At 37.3% G+C, this 22,387-nt stretch overlaps 1 protein-coding gene across 1 annotated transcript in view; it reads left to right on the forward strand.

Annotated features, from left to right (window-relative positions):
* LOC124605827 (protein retinal degeneration B) overlaps nucleotides 1–22,387 on the forward strand; it is a 575,027-nt gene that overhangs the window by 368,180 nt on the left and 184,460 nt on the right. Inside the window, exon 10 of the mRNA XM_047137749.1 lies at nucleotides 20,550–20,651. Within this exon, the coding sequence (XP_046993705.1) occupies nucleotides 20,550–20,651 (102 nt within the window). The remainder of the gene's footprint in view (nucleotides 1–20,549; nucleotides 20,652–22,387) is intronic.

A 22,387-nucleotide genomic window follows, 5' to 3' on the forward strand; every position in this document is an offset into this window, starting at 1 on the left:
AATGTGTCAAATATGGTGGTGAAATAAATACGCAATTGATCTTCATGAGCACACTTAGTACGAGGGGGGATCCAAAAGAAGTCGGATTGTTGTCATAAAAAATTTATTGATGAACCTTTTTACAAAATTACTTCAGTCACCTTCAAAATACTCTCCATTGCATGCGATGCACTTGTCAAGTCTCTTTTCCCACTGTTGGAAGCATGTTTGGAACTCTTCAAGTTTGATATTGTGCAGCGCCCTTTGCGAAGCTGTTTTTACCGCCTCCACATCATCATAACGCTCCCCTTTTAGCGTTTTTTTCATTCGTGGAAATAGGAAAAAGCACAGGGCTAGGTCCAGCGAATACAGAGCGTGGGGTACGACAGACCACCTCCGAGATGCCAAATAGTGGGTCACTCGTAAGGCCGTGTGTGCTGGAGCGTTGTCATGATGCAGAAACCAGTCACCTGATCACCGAAGTTCCGAGCATTTCCCCCTCACATCCTCTCGTAGATGCCTTAAAACATCCAAGTAAAAGTGCTGGTTAACAGTCTGGCCAGGGGGTACGAGTTTCTGATGCACAATTCCACGAACATCAAAAAAGACAATGACCATTGTCTTCACATTTGACCTCACTTGCCTTGCTTTTTTTGGTCTGGGAGAGTTGGGAGTCCTCCACTGGCTTGACGCTTGCTTGGTTTCAGGGTCATACCCATAACACCAACTCTCATCCCCTGTAATGACTTTGTTCAAGAAGTTTGGGTCACGTGCAGTCTCTGTTTTCAAGTCCTGACACACATTCATGCGGATGGTTTTTTGCTCCTGTGTGAGAAGGCGCGGAACAAATTTAGCAGCAACACGTCTCATGTGCAAATCCTCACTCAAAATCCGCTGGCACGAGCTCCAACTGATTCCTGTCTCTGCTGAAATTTGGTCGATCATTTGATGACAATCCTCGTTGATCTTTTGGTGGACCTTTTCAATGTTCTCCTCATTTCGCGATGTTGAAGGGCGTCCAGAATGAGCTTGGTCTTCAACACACATCTCACCATGTTTAATGCGCCCAAAGCACTCGAAAACCTGTGTGTGGCTCATAGCGTCCTCCTGGAAAGCTTCATGAAGCATTTGGTGTGTCTCCATTGCAGTTTTTTAAAGCAGGAAACAAAATTTCACACACACTCTTTGTTCTTTTAAAATTGCCATAACGACTTCGCAGAGGTAACCCGCCAAAAGTCAGAGAAACACAATACCACACTTGCACGTTCAGCTATACACTGACACCGTCTGCGCAGCTGTTTCATGAAGGTCTCTACTAACACCATCTAGTGTGAGAGCCCTGCACTACGTCCACAAGTGGCAGTGCCCTTGGAGTCCGGTTTCTTTTGGGTCTCCCCTCGTAAGTGGATCAACGTTTTTTTAAATTGAATCATGGGAGAAGCAAGGTAGATCAATGTTTATACATAATAGTCACACATTTTATACATCAATAAACACTGATGCACCTATCTTCTCCCATGATTTAATTAAAAAATGTTGATCAACTTACTCAGTGTGATTGTGTAGCTCAATTGTGTAACAAGACAGAGCAGAGAAATATTTCACTGCTTTTTTGAAGGTATCATGAGTTGTGACACTGTCATTGGTTTGCAGATGCTAGCACAGTTTAAACAGCTGCACCTGAAAAAGGAACAATTAAATTTATAATCCTTATTTACAGTAATGTTGCCCCCTTTCTTCTGAATGTATTACTTCAAAACATATCATCTCCCTGCTAATCTCTCATTGGCTGTGTAACATGCAGCTGACACCTTTTGTTCTCATCACACATTGTGACAAGCGCTGATAACATTCCTGCATGAAACACATAAGTACGCCGCTGGCCCTATTCTAGACTTTCACCAAAATGGGCTTGCCTGCTGGATGTGTAAGAGGGGGAGTGACTCTTGAATGTTAGGAGTGCAAGTAGGGTTGAAAGCATTTTGTGAAGTGCTGAAAATATACTTTTCAGGCAGACAATGTGCTATGGAAGAGATGTCACAGATACGTCACAGGGAAATGGAACAAGGGTTTTGTGATAGCATATTTTAAAGAGTTTCGTGTTCAAATCTGACACGATACAGTTGCACCAAGTACATACACTACTCATGTTGATAATTTGTACCACTCACTGTGGATCATAAAGATCATAAGCAGTGATAGAAGTCATGAAGCAAAATTGTAGTGCGTGAGCTTTTTTTGAAGTTTACGTTTTACAAAGTGTATAGAAATTCACAGAACCAATTTCTAATATGCTTGTAATGTCAGCTGGGGAACTGAACTCATTTTTTCACATCTCTGTTTCTCTCATTGCCTCTAAAATAACACTTTGACAGCAGTGAGCATATAGACGGCTTGTAAGAAAAGTGTTAAACGATAATAGCAGTGGTGACAAAGTTTGTCATTAAGCAAATGTCCACATTTATGCTTATGGTTTAATCGCTTAGCTGTCGTGATATTTTCAGTTTAATTCACCTTGTTCATCAACTTGTTGCCTTTTTTCTGTATGAGCACAAAGAAAAGCTCTCTAAAAAACACGTGTTTTGATGTATAGTTTATGGTCATAGCATGTCAGAAAATAGCTGCATTACCTTGTATAAGATACCAAATTATTTGAGTTTATGGGGGGTCAAGATGTTACGTACGGTAATATCAAACCCAACATTAAGTATTCGCTCGTTTATAATGAGTTAACTTTATTTTGATCATGTCGGTACAAACACATCCGCTCGAATACAGAGTTCGGAACGCACGAGATCAACAGTTTGAAAGAAGTTCATTCTCAAAGATGAGGCGGTCAACTCTTGCAGTCGCTAATCAAGCCTAAAATAACACTTTAACATTGGTAGAACATGAAGTGCAGCTCATAAGGAAAGCATTAAACAATAACAGCAATGGTGACAAAGTATATCATTAAGCAGACTTCCACATTTATGCGTATGGAAATAGAAATTTGTGGTAAGTTCTTTGGGAGTAAACTGCTGATGTCATCAGTCCCTAAGCTTACACACTACTTAATCTAACTTAAGCTAAGGTTGCTTTTTTCTGGGTGAGCACAAAGGATGAGCTCTCGAAAACAACTGTTTTGAACGTATAATTTGTAGTTGTAGCATGCTGGAAAATAGCTCAATTACCATCTACCCAGACACCAATTTCAAATTTTTGATGAGTTTTTGCCCGCTGTTACACATTTCTAATTTTTTTAGAACTGATGAAATTCATTATGACAATTTGTTGTATAAACATTGCATTGTACATTTAATTTCTTTCAGTTAGACAGCTTTTATACAGAATATTTGAGAGGCTTACAGCTGATAATCATGTGTACCAGTTACATGTGCTATTGCTTATATTTTGGGTTTTTAAAAAATTTTCCTCAATTCTGAATTTTCCTCAGTTTTGCGTTTTTTAAGTCTGAATTGCACACAAACATAAGATAGGGATTTCACTGTCTTTTTGTTTAGTCCACAGTTAAAATCAACAGATATTTAAAGGTTCTGAGGATTCTTCTCAAAAGATAAATAATATCTTCTTTCTAAAAAGTGGATCTCTTTAAAGTTTTGTTGTTGCCGAATGACACATTCAGGGTAATTAACGATTAGACCACCAGGCCTGCCCTTGGGTTTGATATTATTTCTGCACTGTAAATTGGCTGTAGTAGCATCCCTTACCAGCAGGCGATAATGGAAAGGAGTGAGCTGGCATTTTGTTTCAATAATAATAAGTCCTGTTGTTACCCTGAAAGCAATGAGGCCATTTGGGTTTCATATGTAACACAACCTAGTGGCACTTGATATGGGACAAACAGCAACTCAAATCAAGGATTAGAAGAAACTGCCACCTCAGGTACTGAAAAAGTCTTGTGTAGTTTTGGATATAGTGAGAAATATGAGAAATAAGAGATACTGCATACTTTTGTATATATTAACTTGTTTCATAAAATTTTAACGCCTGTGTATAAAGGGCACCAACAAAAAATAAAATGATTTTGTGCTGTTCCATTTTTGTTTCATGACTTCAAACCTATACCTATACCTATACCTATACCTTCAATATTGCTTCAGGTCAAACATCCAAGTGAGCAGCAGTAATATAAAACACAAAGTGAGCTAGGCTAGAAAAACTTTACAATCATTTTTAAAAAATGACCCCAGTTATGAACTAGCAACATAATCTCACATTGAAGCAGTTGTCTATGACATAATTAGTGATTGAATAAGCAGCTGACCAAGATCTGGTGCAACTGAACTGCTTGGTGCTTCTAATGTGACATTACTGTCTCTTTAACATCAGTCTTTGGCATCAGAGAATTATAGTGAAAATTTATTGCATTATTGTTTAATAAAACAGTATTTTAGCTCATATTATGTAAGTTTATTTTCTCCTTCTTTAAATAAACTATGATTAAATTGTGATTCTGATCATACATGGCTTACCTTGGTAACATAAGGAAAGCTATTGTTTCCATGTGTACAAAGTGCTCTGCGCACACGTTTGTGTTATGAAAAATGATGCAAAATGACGCGCCCACTCAAGGGTTAAATGAGCACCAGAGCTGTACAACAGCATTTACAGATGATTTTAGGCAGGGGCACATTCTTAGTTGCTCAGTGGTTTCCCTGTATGTCTTCCAGATATAGCTACCTGTATAATGTACTACATATTATGCAGAATTACACACAATCTTGTAGTCATCGGAACAGATGAAATGTACTCAGGCTGCAAAATACCAGGCTCCAAGGTCATACTTGGATCATTCCAGCGACTGGCAGAGAAGGTTGAGAAGACCAGCCTTATTCATGGAGTTTCAATGAAGTCCTTAATTTGCAGTATTGTCTCCAGAACTGATTGTAGCCCCTTGGTTCTGACTTGAATGGAAGGACTGAACAAGAGACTTCGAAGGTTCTGTGACAAACTAGGCTGCGGCTTCTGGACTTGTGCCATAGGTTTGGGAACTGTAGGGTCCTCGTAAATGGGGCACATGTGCACTACACATCAGAAGCTACTACTCGGGTAGAAGGTTGTGTGTGGGGCCATGCAAAGGATTTTCAGATTAGGTGACTCTCTGTCCAATCCGCATAAAAATATAGCTGTCAGAAACCAGAAGTATCAGTGTAAGACCAAGTGAAATGCCTCCCACAGGTCAGACTATTAAAATTCTAGTGGTTAACTCCCAAATCGTTTGCAACAGAGTGTCAGAGTTTGAAGTGCTCTTGAAAAGCAATGAAATCACGTAACTAGGTAAAGAAAGTGGTTGAAACCTGAAATTAATAGCAGTGAGAATTTTGGGGTAAATTCAAGAGTGTTTTGAAAGGACAGACTAAAGGGAATTGGAGGCAAATCCACTGAGATAGAAATTGAAGCTGCATGTGAGATTGTTTGTGCAAGACCTACTATCAGGGGTGGTCATAAAATTGTTATTGGATCCCTCTATTGCTCACCAGACTCCTCCCCTGATATAAATGAAAACTTTAGAGAAAACCCCATTTAACTTCTACATAAGTTCCTCAGTCATATGGGAATCATTAGTGGAGACTCTTTAATCATCCCTCAACAAACTGGGAAAATTACAGTTTTGTTAGAGATGGGTATGATAAGACATCCCGTGAAACATTACTAAATGTCTTCTCTGAAAACTGCCTAGAACAGATAATTTCAAGCCCCCCCCCCCCCCCCGCCCCCCCTCTCAGGACAGAAATACATTGGATCTAGTGACAACAAATAGACCTGATATATTTGAGGATGTTCACATCGAAACTGGTATCAGTGACCAAAATGCAGTTGTGGAACAATGGCTACCAAAGCACGAAGGACAACCAAAACAAGCAGAAAGATATGTTCAGTAAACTAGTCAGAAATCAGTGGCATTATAACTCGATGAGGAACTCAAAACTTTCAGCAAAGGGCAGGAGCATGTAGAGGAACTCTGGCTCAAGTTTAAAAGAGTAGTTGACTATGCACTGGATAGATATGTATCTAGGAGAACAGTCCATAATGGGAGGGAACCTCAATGGTATACAGTCATTGTAAAGAAACTTCCAGAGATTACTACATAATAGGTGTAAAACAAAACATAAGGCTATAGATGAAGAGATGTTGAATGAAATGCATTTGGCTGTCAAGAGAGCAGTGAGTGATGCTTTCAGTGACTTCAGCAGAAACTGTCAAATGTTGTTTCACAAAACACAAAGAAATTCTAATAGTACGTAAAGGCTGTTAATGGCACCACAGGTAGTGCCCAGTCCTTAGTGAATGAGACAGGAACTAAAATTGAGGGTGGCAAAGCAGAGCTGAAATACTTAACTCTGTTTTCAAATGTTCCATTGCAAAGGAAACCCACAACAACTGCCCCAATTTAATCCTTGTGACACTAAAAAGACGAATGAAATCAGTAATAGTGTCAGTGGTGTCGAGAAACAGCTGAAATTGTTAAAATTGAACTTAGCTCCAGGGCCTTGGTGGAATCCCTATCAGATTCTATATTGAATTTGTGGCTGAATTAGCCCATCTTCTAACTGTAATCTGTCAAAGATCCCTCAAACAAAAAAACTGTGCCCATTAGTTGGAAGAAAGCATAAGTAACACATGTCTACAAGAAGTGTGATAAACAAAACTACTGTCCAGTATCTTTGTTGTTAGTTTGTTGTAGAATCTTGGAGCATATTGTAAGCTCAAGCATGATTTGAGGTATGTTGAACAGAATGACCTCCTCCATGCCAACCAACATGGATCCCAAAAACATTAACTGCAGGTGAGCCTCACGGACCCTTGCTGTTCATTTTGTATATGAATGACCTTTCATACAATATTAAAAATAACCTCAGACTTTTTGCAGATGATGCAGTTATCTGTAATGAAATGCAGCTACATAAATATTCAGTCAGGTCTTGATAAGATGTGAAAGTGGTGCAAAGATTGCTGTAAATGTTCAGAAATGTGAAATTGTACACTTTACAAAATTGGAAAAAAAAAAAAAAAAAAAAAATGCAGTATTGTATGACTAAGATACAAGTGAGTCTCTGTTGGAATTGGCCAATAATACAAATAAGTGGGTGTAACACACTTTGTAATGATATGAAATGGAATGGTCACATACATTCAGTTGCGGGTAAAGCGCGTCACAGACTTAGGTTTATTTGGGAGAATATTTGCAATCAATACACAAAGGAGATTCCTACAAATCACTCGTGCAGTCCATTCTAGAATACTGCTCAAGTTTGTGTGGCCCAAACTAAGTAGGGGTAACAGAGGGTATTGAATGTATACAGAGAGAGGCAGCGCAAATGATTACATATTTATTTGACCCATGAGAGAGTGTTACAATGATGCTGAAGAAACTGAACTGGCAGACTCTTGAAGACAGAGATAAATCATCCTGAGAAACTCTACTATCAAAGTTTTAAGAACTGACATTAAATGATGACCCTAGGAATATAATGCAAACCCCACATATTGCTCACATAGGGATTGTGAGGACAAGATTAGAATAATTGCAGCACTCTGAGAGGCAGTCAGACAATCATTCTTCCCACACTTCATATGTGCATGGAACAGGAAGACACCCATAATTGGTACAGTGGGACATACATTTTGCAGTGGTTTGTGTAGATTCTATGGCTGTCATCCTATCTGTACATCATGTTCCAAAAATTTGCCAGAATATCCAGGACTCTCTTCTCCACTCATAAAGAGATTGGAAAAGTATGAGTCATTGTTCAACATACCAGGACACAGAGATTTGGGAAAATGAACTGCAAACCATGTCGACCAAGAATGCATGTAGTCAAAATATCATGCCCACCTCTTGGATGCTAAAAGGGCTATTCATAAATTAATCCCTGACTGGGTATGAAAAATAAGCAAATGTTTGTTGCTTCATGGTACTTTAGTGATAAATGGACACTTAGAAGGTCATATTGTGCCAGTCAACACATTATTGCATTCATTAGTGTTAAGCAACAAATGATAGAAATGGATGATGTCATTGTGTTTGCTGCCAGTTAAGAGATAAGTTCAGTCATCCATTTCCTCAAACAGGAGGAGTCAACGTTATGGTTCACCATCTGTTGCATTGTGTATAGGGGTGGGGTTATGAGTAATGGTATTGTGAGGGAACAGTGCAGAAAATTCAAGGCTGGTCGTGTAAATGTGCATGATGAAAGGGTTAGAGGAAGACATTAATCTGCAACTGATTTCTGAACTTTCACACAATGTGCCTCAGTTTTAAGAACAATCGTCTTTAACACAGAGAGAATGGGGTATCAAAAGTTTTATGTGCAGCAGGTCCAAAATGTCTAACCGATATTCATGAAATTGAAAGAATGGATTTGGTCTTGACATTCATTCATGTTAACATCAAGATGTGAACTATTTTTGTGACAGGAGGCGTGACTGGTGATGGGAAATTGGTGTATACATGAACTTTGAAAGTAAGGATCAGTTCAAACAGTCCATGCATACTCATTTGTCAAACAAGCCCAAAAAATTCAAGCAGGCACAAACTGCAAAATGGTGGTTACAGCTTTGTGGGATTGCAAAGCAACTTTGATAACAGATTTCATGAGAATAACACTTGAGAATACTGTGACAACGGTTTATTGTGAGACTCTTACAAAACTCCAAAGGTCAATACAAAATAAATGGCACAGCAATATTACTGAAGGATTCATTCTCCTTCATGACAGTATGGTACCCCAGATTGCAGATCAAACATAGGAAAATCTCAGACCTCAGAAGATTTTTCAACATCCTATTCGTAGTCTGGACTTGCACCAAGTGACTTTTGTCTCTTCCCCAAGAAGCAGTCCTAGCTGGTTACTCAGCACATCACAACCAACTTTGAACACGAGGATGCCATCAACAAATGCTGAAGCATCAGGTGGCACTATTCTTTGGTGAAGGGGTAAAGAAGCTGGTGGCTCAATATGACAAATGTTTGAATTCACGTGATGTCTATGTGCAAAGTAAAGTCAATATGTAAGTACAGATTGTGCATCAAAGGTATCTATTTTTTTTCTTTTTTGTAGTAGACAATGAGAGGTTAATTTCCTTATGTTAAGATACAGGATAATCTTTTGGTAAGAAGAAGAGTGGCTGGAAGTGGACAATATGCACTGGCTTGTAAAATCAACTACTTAGCCGGGTTTACCTCATTGTGATCTCGAAGGTGAGATAAAAGTCCTTCTCATTTGACTTAGGAAGGGCACAGTCTAAAGACACATGGCTTCCTGCTCCTGTCCGACCCTGCAGTGTATTGTGCTTGTGGAGTACTGATTTCAGTGCATCACATATATTTAATATTTAGATAAGAGTGTAGAGAATATTTTATCAATTAATGTGCTCTCTATTTTTGCGGACAATGAGACAAATGTGGTACAGCTTTTAACATGTTATGAAGTGTTTGACTTGCTCTGTTAAAGTAGCTGGTAAAACCACACAAACACACACACACACACACACACACACACACACACACCCCTCACATCCTGAATTTCCAGAAGTGGAATGAGCTGGAGTAAAAGGGAATGTAATTAAAGAGGGTACCAAAAAATAAGACTCGGCAGTGGAAATAACAAACAATTTGTGAAAGAAGGGATTGTTTTGATAATTAAAGTTTTTGTTGTTGTAGCTTTGGCTGATGTTTCTCATCAGCTCTATTTAAGGTCTTAAAGCCATTATAAATAATGACAGTTTGTGTTGGATTCGCTTAAATGACTGTGAAATTGTTTAGTGTTCATCTCTCTCTCTCTCTCTCTCTCTCTCTTTTTTTTGGGGGGTGGGGGGGGTGGGGGTGGGGGAAGCATGTTCTAAAATTTATTAATTTTCAGATCGGATTCGCAGAGATCTAAGTATGCCATTCTAGGCATGAATCAATGATATTTGAACTAAGAAATTATAATGAAATCAGTGATATAGTCTTGGTAGTAGTTTATTTGCATTTAATTTATGTAAATTAGTGATAAGTCTACAATGAGCTCTGTATTTGTGTGGTTGGATTATACAGCATTGGTCAGTTAATAAATATGTACCATATTCTTGTAAAGCAATGAAGACAAATCATATGCAAAGGCAAGGCTTTTACAGTGCTCAGAATGTTAAAATGGAAACAAAACATATCAATCACAATGAAGAATGAAAAATGAAGCCCACATATCAAAATCTGCTATAGATGTGTATTTACAGATACATTGTGCCATATGATTACTGTGATAGGTTCTGACTTTGATAACTTCATACTTTTAATGTATATTCTGGTAGGTAGTAAGGAAAAATCAAAGGGAAGTGAATATTTTTATGATAAGAAATTTGGAGGTGGATAGTGCACAAAAATTTGGTTTTGTTGATCAAAGATAGTAATTTATAAAGCCTGTCAAAATGTTCAAAGTGAAATATGTTAACTGTAGTTCGAATGTGAAAGAATAAAATAGTGCAGAATCATTCAAAGATTGTTTACTAGATTTTCATACTTTTATGACACACTAATTTTAGTAATGACTTCTGCCCATCACATATTCATTAATAATTGTCTCCTGCAACCATCCACCCAGTAGGTCTCACACTCAATGTGATATGTAAAGATTCTTTTAATATGAAAGCTTCAGGTAGTGTTAATAGTTAGTTTGTGTTTCTGCCTGCCTCATCATCAGTTCAAGTGTGTGGTGAATATAGTCATTTCTCATTCTCTATTGTAAATTTATAGTGTATTGAATTTTATGATTTAAATAGTTTGGCTAATTAAAAAGTGGAAGAAGTTTCCAGTTTTATAATTAAAGCCATAAGTAATTTTCATAGTGCATGTGTAATTTTGTAGCTCATTCTTTTGTTTTCTCTTACAATTTCTTTCTGCTCTTCATCCTTCACTATCTGCTCCTTATGTCTGGTCGACAGCGGGCTTTGTTATTCCTGTTATTAAGGGTAGGTATATGAAACAACATCTGATATATTGTTGTTCATCAGTACCAGATATAAAAATTTAGAAATGCAGTGTTTTGAAAATTTCCAGTTATTATGTGGCACTTGAATTACAGTTGCTCTTTTTGTTTTACCAGTATGTATTCTTTTTTGGAACTTTTGTGTATTATCTAATTTTCTGGTTGATGAGTTTTTATTTTGATTTGTGCTCAGTGATTGCAGCATCACATTTTCTTTGAAAGTTTCCTAGTAGGTGAAGTTAGTTTTCTGAAATTTAACTTTCACAAAAGCACCCATTGTAGTAATTTGCATAAAACAGCACACATTTAATAAAATTAAAAACTTATTTGACCAAGAAATCACCTTTCATTGAATGATATTGTTTAGATGTTTTGTGTATTTGAACGTGCTTCATCTTAAGTGCGCAGGCTGGATCATATGTATTTCGTTTTGACTGCATGGTAAAATGTGTATGCAGCCATCAGTCACCTGAACATTGAATTTCCTTTATTCTTCTCTTGTATCTTTGAAAGCTTGATAATGTTGAATAATCTTGACTATTAGTGTACTGGAGTATATGCTGTGTATTTGAACACCCTTTGTTACTAGACAGATGTCATGGTCTATAATAAAATATATTAATTGGAATATTCAAAATTGTTTATGTATTACAAACCTGTGTTAAAAATGAGAGGAGAATGGCCTTATATATTGATAGAGAAAATTTGGATGCTTGCATGCACTACACCACAACCCAAAATTGTGTGTTTATTCATTTTCTATTACATTTTATACATATTTCAGTATGTTGCATGATCTGATGTTAGCATTCTTTCATTTTCAGTACGCATGCTAGTGAATTAATACATGTTCTGTTTTAACTTTTAAAAGCTAAATATGTGGTACATGAAGAATATTGACTGACTGCATGATTTTGTAAGCTTTGTGTTTGAAATTAAATTACATTAGAAGTTTATGTATAGTTCTATACATTACTAAAAGAGTAGAAACAAATATAATGTGACTACATAATTGGAAATGTGAATTTTGGTTATAAGTCCTGTATCCTTTTTGAAATTTACCTTTTGTAATGGTGAGGGTAGTGTTGCAAACAAGCTTTATAGCATCTGAACAGGATCTTAGGGTTAAATAGTGGTTGGTGTACATTTTAAATGATTATAAATTTTGAAATCGTAGCTGGAACGACAGTGCTCTTGTAGTGTAAGTTAACAAAAACCAGTCAGTCTAAATTGCAAATGGTATTCATTTTTTTGGCAACTGGTAACTGTCATAGATAGATGATCTTCAGAACAGCGTGTGTCTCCACTGGTTATGCATTGTCAGTGTAAGGATTTATTAAATGTGCTAAGAGGCACTAGTCATATTTCCATTGGTGATGTGTAGTTGATGCACATAGCTGTCATACATGCTCGAGGCCCTTGTTGTTGATGACAGTTGCTTCCTGGCATATACAGTGGCTCTGCACAATGACTCCACACATCACCAATGAAGTTACATACTGGGCTGAAGAGGGCCTATCTATAACTGAAATTGGTTACCAGAGAAATAAACACAATTTGCAGTCTACAAGATCTTCAATTGCATAATCTTATTTAAATGGCCCAGACCACAGAGTATGAGGCTTAGTTTTTAGCTAGTACTAGGATTTTTTTCTGCACTTCTTTCACTTTTAACAATTATTTCTAATGGAAAAATGCCATGTTGTATTCTAGTTCAGACTTACCCCCCCCCCCCCCCCCCTCCGCCACACACACACACACACACACACACACACACACACACACACACACTCATGTAAGTGGCTGGATAAGAAAGTTTTTAGTTTGAAGGTAGGTCAGAGCATACCATCTCCAGTAGCACCAAGCTTAGTAAAATATTGTGCTGTGCAAAGCAATCTTCAAGTTTGTGAAAAGTATGTGTTTATTTTATTCAGTCCCAGAGTCTCTATGAAATATAAAAACATAGGATTATGAAGTTTCAAATAAAAGTAATGATACACTGAAGTGCCAAAGAAACTGGTATAGGCATGCGGAGTCAAATACATAGATATGTAAACATGCAGAATATGGCGCTGCACTCAGCAACTCCTATATAAGACAACAAGTGAATAGAGCAGTTGTTAGATCACTTGCTGTTGCTACAATGTCAGGTCATCAAGTTTTCAGTGAGTTTGAACATTGTCTTACAGTCGATGCATGAGAGACGGGACACAGCATTTCCAAGGCAGGTATGAAGTAGGTATTTTCCTGTATGACCATTTCACTAGTGTACCTTGAATATCAGGAATCCAGTAAAACATTAAATCTCCAACATTGCTGCAGCCAGAAAAACATCCTCCAAGAACAGGACCAATGATGACTGAAGAGAATCGCTCAATGTGACAGAAGTGCAACTGTTCTGAAAATTGCTGTAAATTCCAATGGTGGGCCATCAGCAAGTGTCAGCGTGCGAAACAATCAACGAAACATCATTGATACAGGCTTTCGGAACTGAAAGCCCATTCATGTACCCTTGATGACTGCATAACACAAAGCTTTACGCCTTGGCTGGGTCCAACACCAACACTGGACTGTTGATGACTGGAAACATGTTGCCTAGTCAGACGAGTCTCGTTTCAAATTGTGTCAACTGAATGGAAGTGTACGGGTATGGAGGCAACCTCATGAATCTATGGACCCTGTATGTAGTAGGGGACTGTTCAAGCTGGTAGAGCCTCTGTAATGGTGTGGGGCGTGTGCAGTTGGAGTGATATGGGACCCCTGATACATGTAGATAGATGACTCTGACAGGTGACACATACATAAGCATTCTGTCTGATCAGCCTGCATCCATTCATAGCCATTGTGCATTCCAACAGACTTTCGCTATTCCAGCCGAGTAATGTGACACCCCACACATCCAGAATTGCTACAGAGAGGCTCAAGGAACACTCTTCTGAGTTTAAACACTTCCACTGACCACCAAACTCCCCAGACATCAACATTCTTGAGCATATTTGGGATGTCTTGCAGTGTGCTGTTCAGAAGAGGTCTCCATCCCCTTGTACTCTTACAGATTTATAGACATCCCTGCAGGATTCGTATTTTCAATTCCCTCCAGCACTACTTCATAAATTAGTCGAGTCAATGCCAAATAATGTTGCAGCACTTCTGTATGCTCATGGGGCCTCTGCATGATATTAGGCAGATGTACCAGTTTCTGTGGCTCTTCAGTGTATGTATAAATGAAAGGCAAAGAAATAACAAAATTTTAGAAGAAAGTTAAGAAGTCCAATCTCTTATTAATCATGTGTCAATAATTGTAACTAAAAGATCCAGAGTCAAGTGTAGATATGAAGAGCTGTCAATGTGAGGGAATTTGGCTGAGATAGTCCAGAGATTTGCCACAGCTGTTTTATGTATTTTTAAAATTAATAACAGTGCTGTGATTTTGAAGACAGTAGGCTATTATGTTATTGTCTATGTTAGAAATGTATGATAAATACAGCATGGAGTCTCCTCTAAGTCATGAAATATTGCAATGTGAAATAAATGACTACGGAACAGTGCAAGGAATTTATTAAATACTTGCACTACCATGCCTTTTTAACCTTAGGTCTTGCCAATCAGTTTATTAATAATTAACACAATTTTTGAATGTCATTCATCTACATTTTTGCACTGTTCTAGTTAACATGATTGTAGTAAAAAAAAATTGGCATTTTGTATTGTATGAAGAGGTTCTTTGGCACTGGGTCTGGGTGTGAGTAAAAGGTGTAATTTGTTCAGAACCAATGATGATAAAACCTAAATCTTAAGACTCCAATTGCTTATTGTGATGATTGGGGAAAAGTAAACATTATTCTGCTTTGGTGGAACTTCTGAATGATTACTTTAACTTGTTTGTCAACAGTTAAGTCAAGTGCAGGTCGAAAAAGCTTCCAAGAGGTAGCTAATAGTAAAAATTAAAAAAAACTGATAACAGAAGTTAATAAAACAGGAAAGGTCAAAGTATTAACATTATTAGGAGAGATAATTGAAAGAAATACATTAGAAAAAGCTGCAAAGATGAAAGAATAAACAGTCTGGAATGAGCATATGGAATACTGGAGAATATTGGCACTAAAAAATGTGTAACACAATGGCAAAAATAACAAATTACAACACAGCACTGAAACCGGGATGTCTCTGTACAAGTGACCGCCTACACTGAATTATGGGTCATCCAAATTATAAGTACTGGAGACAAGAATTATGAGGAAATTTTGAGGTCAAGTAAGAAGCACAGAAAACTGACACTTAAGAAAAATATAGATTGACAAAAAAAACCAGGCTCCAAGAAGTTAGTAAGGACTTGGAATACAAAATACAATTGTTGTCCAGCATGTAGAACGTCTTGGTGACAATTTCCCAACTGTGGTAATGGTTTTGAAGAAAATATCTGCTGGTGACCTGAGTGGACACAGGACGACTCCTTGTTTTGCCCATCATTCGTTATTTTGCTTCCATGGTAGCAGGTTTTCTTCTTGGGGCCCAATTTTGACAAGTTTCTTGCTATTATCACTTCTGCTTCATCTCATTACTTTCACCTTTTTTCACTTGACTGTCAGTCCATATTCTGTTTAGGCTTCATTCCAATCAACATATCCTGTAATTCCTCTTCACCTTCACTGAGGATAGCAGTATGGTCAGTGAATCTTGTCATTGTTATACTTTCACCTTGAATTTTAATCCCATTCTTGAACCTTTCTGTTATTTCCATCATTGCTTCTTCAATATATAGTTTGAACAGTAGAGGTGAAAAACTGCATATGTGTTCTATTCCCACTATACCATTTGCTTGTCCTGTTGTTATTATGCTGTATTCACCTGAGGGGTACAGGACGACTCTTGTGCACTCTCAGGACACCTGACTAGATAAATGCCTTTGGGGCCAAAACCAGTTGTGGTTTTAAATAAAAAGAAAAGTGCAACTAGTGTGGACATTTTCTTCAAAAAAATCATAAAAAGGAGAAGCAGCAGTGGGAAAAATATTTTTTCCAATAGAAAGTGTTAAGATCTGAAGGATTCCAAGATAGAAAGTGTTAGGGAACAGTTGTGAAGTTGTCTGAAAAAGATGAATGGGGCACAGTGAAAAGGTGGAAGAAAAGGAAGCAGAAAATGAGAACGAACTTAAACTGGTTTGTCGTCCATAGATGTCCATTATGGTGAGAGGGGTGAGGAGCATAACTAAGTTAATAGCAAGTGCAATCTTTACTCTTGGGATGACGGTTTACTATTGTAACAAATTGGTACATAAAAGAAAATATTTTTTGACTGGTTTGATGCAGCCCACCATAAATTCATTTTGTGCCATACTCTCCACCTCAGAGTAGTACTTGCACCTCTCACTTATTTGTATGATGCATTCCAATTTCTGTCTACCCCTAAAGATGCTTCTATAGTTCTCTCTAGAACCAGGGATGGTATTTGCTGATACCTTAACATATGTCCTATCATGCAGTCCCTTCTTGTTAGTGCTTTCTATATGTTTCTTTCATCTCAGATTCTATGAAAAACCACCACATTCATGATATTATCACTCCACCTAACTTTTGACGTCCTTCTTCTAAGAGCAGCACATCTTAAATGCTTCAGTTCTCTTCTTTTCTGGGTTCCTACAATCCATGTTTTCACTGTCATACAATGCCATGCACTACACCCATTCTCAGAAACTTTTTCCTCAAATTAAGACTAATGATTGACCTGAGTAGAGTTCTTTTGACCGTGGATGCCCTCGTTGCCTGTGCTAGTCTACCTTTTATATCCTCCTCGTTTTGTCCATTATTTGTTATTTTGCTTCCAAGGTAGAAAAATTCCTTGATAGATCCCAATTTCATTAAGTTTCTTGCTATTCTCATTTCTGCTACTTCTCATTATTGTCGTCTTTCTTCACTCTACTGTCAGCACACATTCTGTACGCATTAGTGTATTCATCCCTGTTCTACTCCCATTGTACCATTTTGTACCACTATTGATATTACCCAATATTTGCCTGACCATAAAAAGTTATATTCTTTCCATTTCACTTCCTTGACCCTCCCATTGTATCTAAACTGAGCCTGTACATTACACATTTCAGGTTTTTTAGCTTCTCTACCATGTTCAAATTTCTGACAGTCCATGCTCTCTAACTTGTGGAATGTTTCCATTTTGTTGGTTATTCAATCTTTTTCCTGTGGTTACCTCCTCTTTCACTTCCATACAATGCTCTTCAGTTAAATATTTTCAGAAAAGACTTCATAACACTTAAATTCACTTTTCAGAAATGTATTTCATGCTGTCACAGTGTCTATGTTTTATAGCCTGCCTCCTTCTGCATCACCAGGTACTTTGCCACCAAACAGCAAAACTCACTTTCAGTTTTGTATGTTTCATTTCCTAATGTAATTAAAAAAGTTTGGTAACTCATTTCCTAACCTAATTCGCTCAGCATCACCTGATTTAACTTCACTACATTCCGTTAACATTGTCTTACTTTTGTTGATGGTCACATTATGACCTCTTTTCCAGACAGTATCCATTCTGTTCAAACACTATTCTGATGTCCTTTTGCTGTCTTTGACTGACTTACAATGTTGTCAGCAAAGCAAAAAGTTTTTGCCTCTTCTTCCTGAACTTTAATTCCATTTACAAATTTCTTCATGGTTTCGTTTATTGTTTGGTTAATGTGCAGATTGAATAACACTTTGGACACGCAACAACCCTTTCTCAGTCCCCTCTCAACAACTACTACTGCCCCCTAATATCCTTCAACTCTTATAACTGCAGTCTGTTTTTTGTACAAGTTTTGAACAATTTTTTATCTTCTGCATTTTATTGCTGATACCTTCAGAATTTTAAAGACACATCCTTCCAATGCTCTCAAAACTTTCTCTGTATTTACAAATGTTTTAACTGTAGGTTTGATTTTATTCAATCTATCTTTTAAGATATGTTTTTAGGGTCAGTATTCCTTGGGTGGTCTTACATCTCTCCATAACCCAAACCTCTCTTCAGTTTTTATCAGTTTTTCCATTCTTCTGTAAATAATTCATGTCAGCACTTTGTAACCTTGGCTTACCAAACTGATAGTTTGGCAACATTCACGCGTCTCAGCACCTACATTCTTTGTATTTCAAATTATTACCTTTTTTGTAAAGCCAAATGGTATTTTGACAGTCTTGTATTTCTTGTGCACAAAGGTGAATAGTGTTGTCATGGCTGGCTCTCTCAAGTATCTTTATAATTAAGAGGGAATGTCATCTACTCCAGGATCCTTGTTTTAATTTGTGGTTTTCAGTGCTCTGTCAAATTATTCATGTAATTTTATACCTTTGATCTCATCTTCATATACTTCCTCTTCCCTTTTGATCATAATAAGTTCTTGAAATTAATTTTCCTTGTATAGGTCATCAATATATTTCTTCAGTTCTTCAGCTTTCTCTTCTTTATTTAGTACTGACTTGCTGTCTGAACTCCGGATATTCTTTTATCTGCTTATGTTTTCGCCAAAGATCTCTCTAATTTTTCTGCAGATGGCCTCACATCCTTCCTATAGTCATATATGCTTTTACAGCCCAACATTTGTCCTCTAACCAAGCCTGCTTAAATATTTTGCACATTCTGCCGATCTCATTTTTTTGTCATTGTGTTCTTGCTTGCTTACTTCATTTGCTACATTTTTATATTTTCTCCTTTCTTAAGTTAAATTCAGTATTTTCTGTGCTACCCAAGGACTACTAGTAGGCCCTGTCTTTGTATCCATGTGATCCTACTTCATCTCTTAGAGCCATCCATTTGTCTTTCCCTCTTTAAGTTAGTTGTTGCTTAATGCTCTGTTTGAAACTCTTCACAACCTCTGGTTCGTTTACTGTATCCACATGTACTTAATTTCCTATCTTCATGCAATTTCTTTAGTTTTAATCTACAGTTCAAAAATTACAGTCGGAGGCCACATTTGCTCGTGGCAGCTCAAAATCTGGTTTTGAGAAGTGTTACATCATTATATAATCAATACCAAACTGTCTGGTGTCTCCAGGAGCATTTCATGTAAAAAAACCGTATTTTGCAATCCTTAAACCAAGTGTTAGAAATGATTAAATTATCCTTTGTGAAAAATTCTGGCTGGTAGTTTTACCATTAGCCTCTCCCCCATTCCACATTCTCCTACTACTTTTCCTTCTCATCCTTTCCCTACTATCAAATTCCAGTCTTCCATTACAAATAAATTTTCATCTTCCTTAACTGTCCAAATAATGGCTTTTATCTTGTCATACATTCTTTCACTCTTTTACCACCTTTGACAGTAGTAGGCATATAAACTTTTACTACTGTGGTGGGTGTTGGTTTTATGTCTGCCTTGGCTACAATAATGTGTTCACTGTGCTGTTCATAGTAACTTACCTGCATTCCTATTTTCTTATTCATTAATACATTTATACCAACTACTGCAATACTGCTGCTGGTTTTCATACTGATAACCCTTTACTTACTTGACCAGATGTCTTGTTCTTTCTGCCACCACACTTAATTTCTGCTATATCTGACTGCAAAGGATCTATTTCATTTGTAAATTTTGTATCTGTCTAAGGGATCAAGATTTCATGTCATGACTCATAAAACACCAGATGACCCCCTCCCCTGCCCACTGTCTGGATGACAACATCCACCAAAGTACGAGTAGGTCCCTTTAGAGTTCCTAATGCAGGACTATTTAGCCTCTGTCATATTTTACTGAAGGGGGTACCATAATCATTAAGCCATATAGTAGAGCAGCATTCCTTGCAAAAAATAACAGCTGTAGTTTGCCCTTGCTTTCAGCCATTTCCAATACCAACATGCTAAGGTCATGTTGGCTAATGTTACGAGTCAATGTTACGATTAGTCAATCATCCAGACTGTTGTCCCTGCTACTACTAAAAATACTACTGTTCCTCTCTTCAGTAACTTAAGGTTAGTCTGCCATATCCACATATTCCTGGCTGTTGCGGTACACTTACAGTAGGGCTGTCTGGATACTTGATGTCCACAAGGTCCTTTGTTCTTGGGAGGAAGGGGGTGGGGTGAATGGATTTACAGCAAACTGAAAAAATAAATTTTGACTGTCAGAGCAAAAACATATCTACAAGCAACAAAGCATATTACTATTGGAAATTGTTCTTTGAAGATACAGCAAAAATAAACTGAAGGTTTTAACTCAGTAATATACATTTTGTCATAGTCTGTGAATTGGCGATGGTGAAAGGGTGAAAGATTCTATAGATCGTAATGTTTAAGACAGTAATTGCAATAATTATTTATGATGTTAAAATTTTTGAGACATTCTTGAACAGAAGTATAAAATCTCAAGCTCCCCAAGTGTGCATCAAGACTTCATCTTGTTTGTACCTCTTTTGGCTTGGTGATGCAATATACACATTTGTGGAGAGTGCAGTGGAATTAAATGAATATGAAGTGATTACTGACTTACTACAGTCTGTTTCCGAATAGTGCAGTGTTTCTCACATTACATTAACTTTCACTATAACTTTAGTGAGCATTTTTTCCTGATTGTGTGTATTTGTCATGAGTGTTGTCTTAACATGAGATAAAACTTTTCAGAAGATCTTGGAGATTCTGGCTCTTTGGCAAAATGGAGTTCATTAGACTTACTTACAGAGGAAGATATAGAGGGTGTACCAGCATCTGATGCAGATAAACAAGGTAATTTCATCTTGTTACAATCTAACATTATGAAGCATACTTTAGAGTTGTTGCCTGAAGAAAGGATTGAGTTAATAGTAGCAGTATACAGTTATTTGTTTTAGCTGATGGACCCCAGAGCTGAATTATCTGATGTTGTATGTTATTATATAGCGTAGTTCTTCAATAATTTTAATAAATATCTTTATCAATGAAAATGTAACAAGTCCTGCCAAGGTAAAAAATATGGAAAGTTAAAAAATCTGCAACAAATATGTCTTGGTGTTACTCTATGTGATAGAATATGCGAACCATACCATTGTGGTCCGCATGAGCTAATCCTGCAGAAAGTATTGGTACTATTCTCTTTTAGTCTGCTTGTATTTGAGTGAAAATTCTCATATTTATATGGGAGACATGCTGTTTAGTGGTACATCATACACTCCAAAGTGCATATGCACTACTACTTTCAGGAAAGGTATTGGTTGTATTTATCTTACAACATTAGTGTTACAAGCAGGTTCAATGTATGCTTAACATATCTGTACTCTATGTCCATTAGTGATATGGCTTATATGTTAGTACTTATCTTAGTTTTAATTAATTTGAGTTTCTTGTGTACACTGTAATTTCTCAATTGTGAATAATGACAACCATCAGTTGTAGAATTGAATGACGACAATGAAAATTTGTGCTGGACCGGGTGTTCGACGGCATATGGAAGTTTGGGTCGGACCATGAGTTGTGCACAGATAGTCAAATGGTAAGGCAATAAGTGGAAAATCCAGGTCCGTCTCCCGGTCTGGCACAAATTTCCATTGTCGTCATTCCATTCTACAGCTTTTGGTTGTCAGTCTAGGTCGTAGATACAGGGTTGATGACAAATGGAGTTTTGGGTTTGGCTGCGAGTCAGGCACAGATAGACAAAAGGTAAGGCAACTGCTTGTGATAAGTAGAAAATCTGGGTTCGTGTCCTGGTCTACCACAAATTTTTATTGTCGTCATTCCGTTCTACAACTGATGGTTGTCATTATTCTCAGTTGTGAATACAGTAAAACTTGCTCAAATTGGCACGTGTATAATTCAGAAATCTGCCCAAACTATACACGTGTTTCAGTCCTGACGCATTCAGTGAATTTTTGTTTTGTAGAAAGCAGAACGTGCCTAACGCGGAAATGGAAAGCAAATCTTAGAACATACTTAATAATTCATTGTATAATGTGGCAAAAGAACCTATATAGTACTACTGTATTACAGTTCATTAGTTATTTCCTGACTCTACAAGGATGTTAAAATTAACACCTATGTTAAACGGTGCAAAACCAAGAAAAGGGGTCAAGCTCAGAGCAGTGATACTGGTTTGGACCTAAGACAGCGCCGCTCTGTGCGACAATGAATAAGCTATGCTCAGTGTCTGTACAGTATGTCAAAGGAAAAGGTTTGTTCATCAGTGCTCTGTTTGTCAGCTTTCTCGTTTTCCTCATTATTGATGCACTTCGGCACATACAGGAACATTGTTGCGCAACTATCAACACTCTGCTGCAATGTGTGCAGTGAAAGAGGTGCGTAATGTTCCATTAAACAATGGTTTTACCTGGCAAGGTCATGATTTTCTGCCAGTTTCCTTGCCTAGTAGACTTTAAGAGATACAGTGACATGATGTTGAACAAAGGGTGTGCGATGTTACCATGTAATGAAAAGATTAATGTAATCGAGGCAAGTGAGAAAGACAAACTCTCCGTGCGCAGAATTATGTT

This window comes from Schistocerca americana, chromosome 1 (assembly GCF_021461395.2).
Source record: "Schistocerca americana isolate TAMUIC-IGC-003095 chromosome 1, iqSchAmer2.1, whole genome shotgun sequence".
Classification (NCBI taxonomy): Eukaryota; Metazoa; Arthropoda; class Insecta; order Orthoptera; family Acrididae; genus Schistocerca; species Schistocerca americana.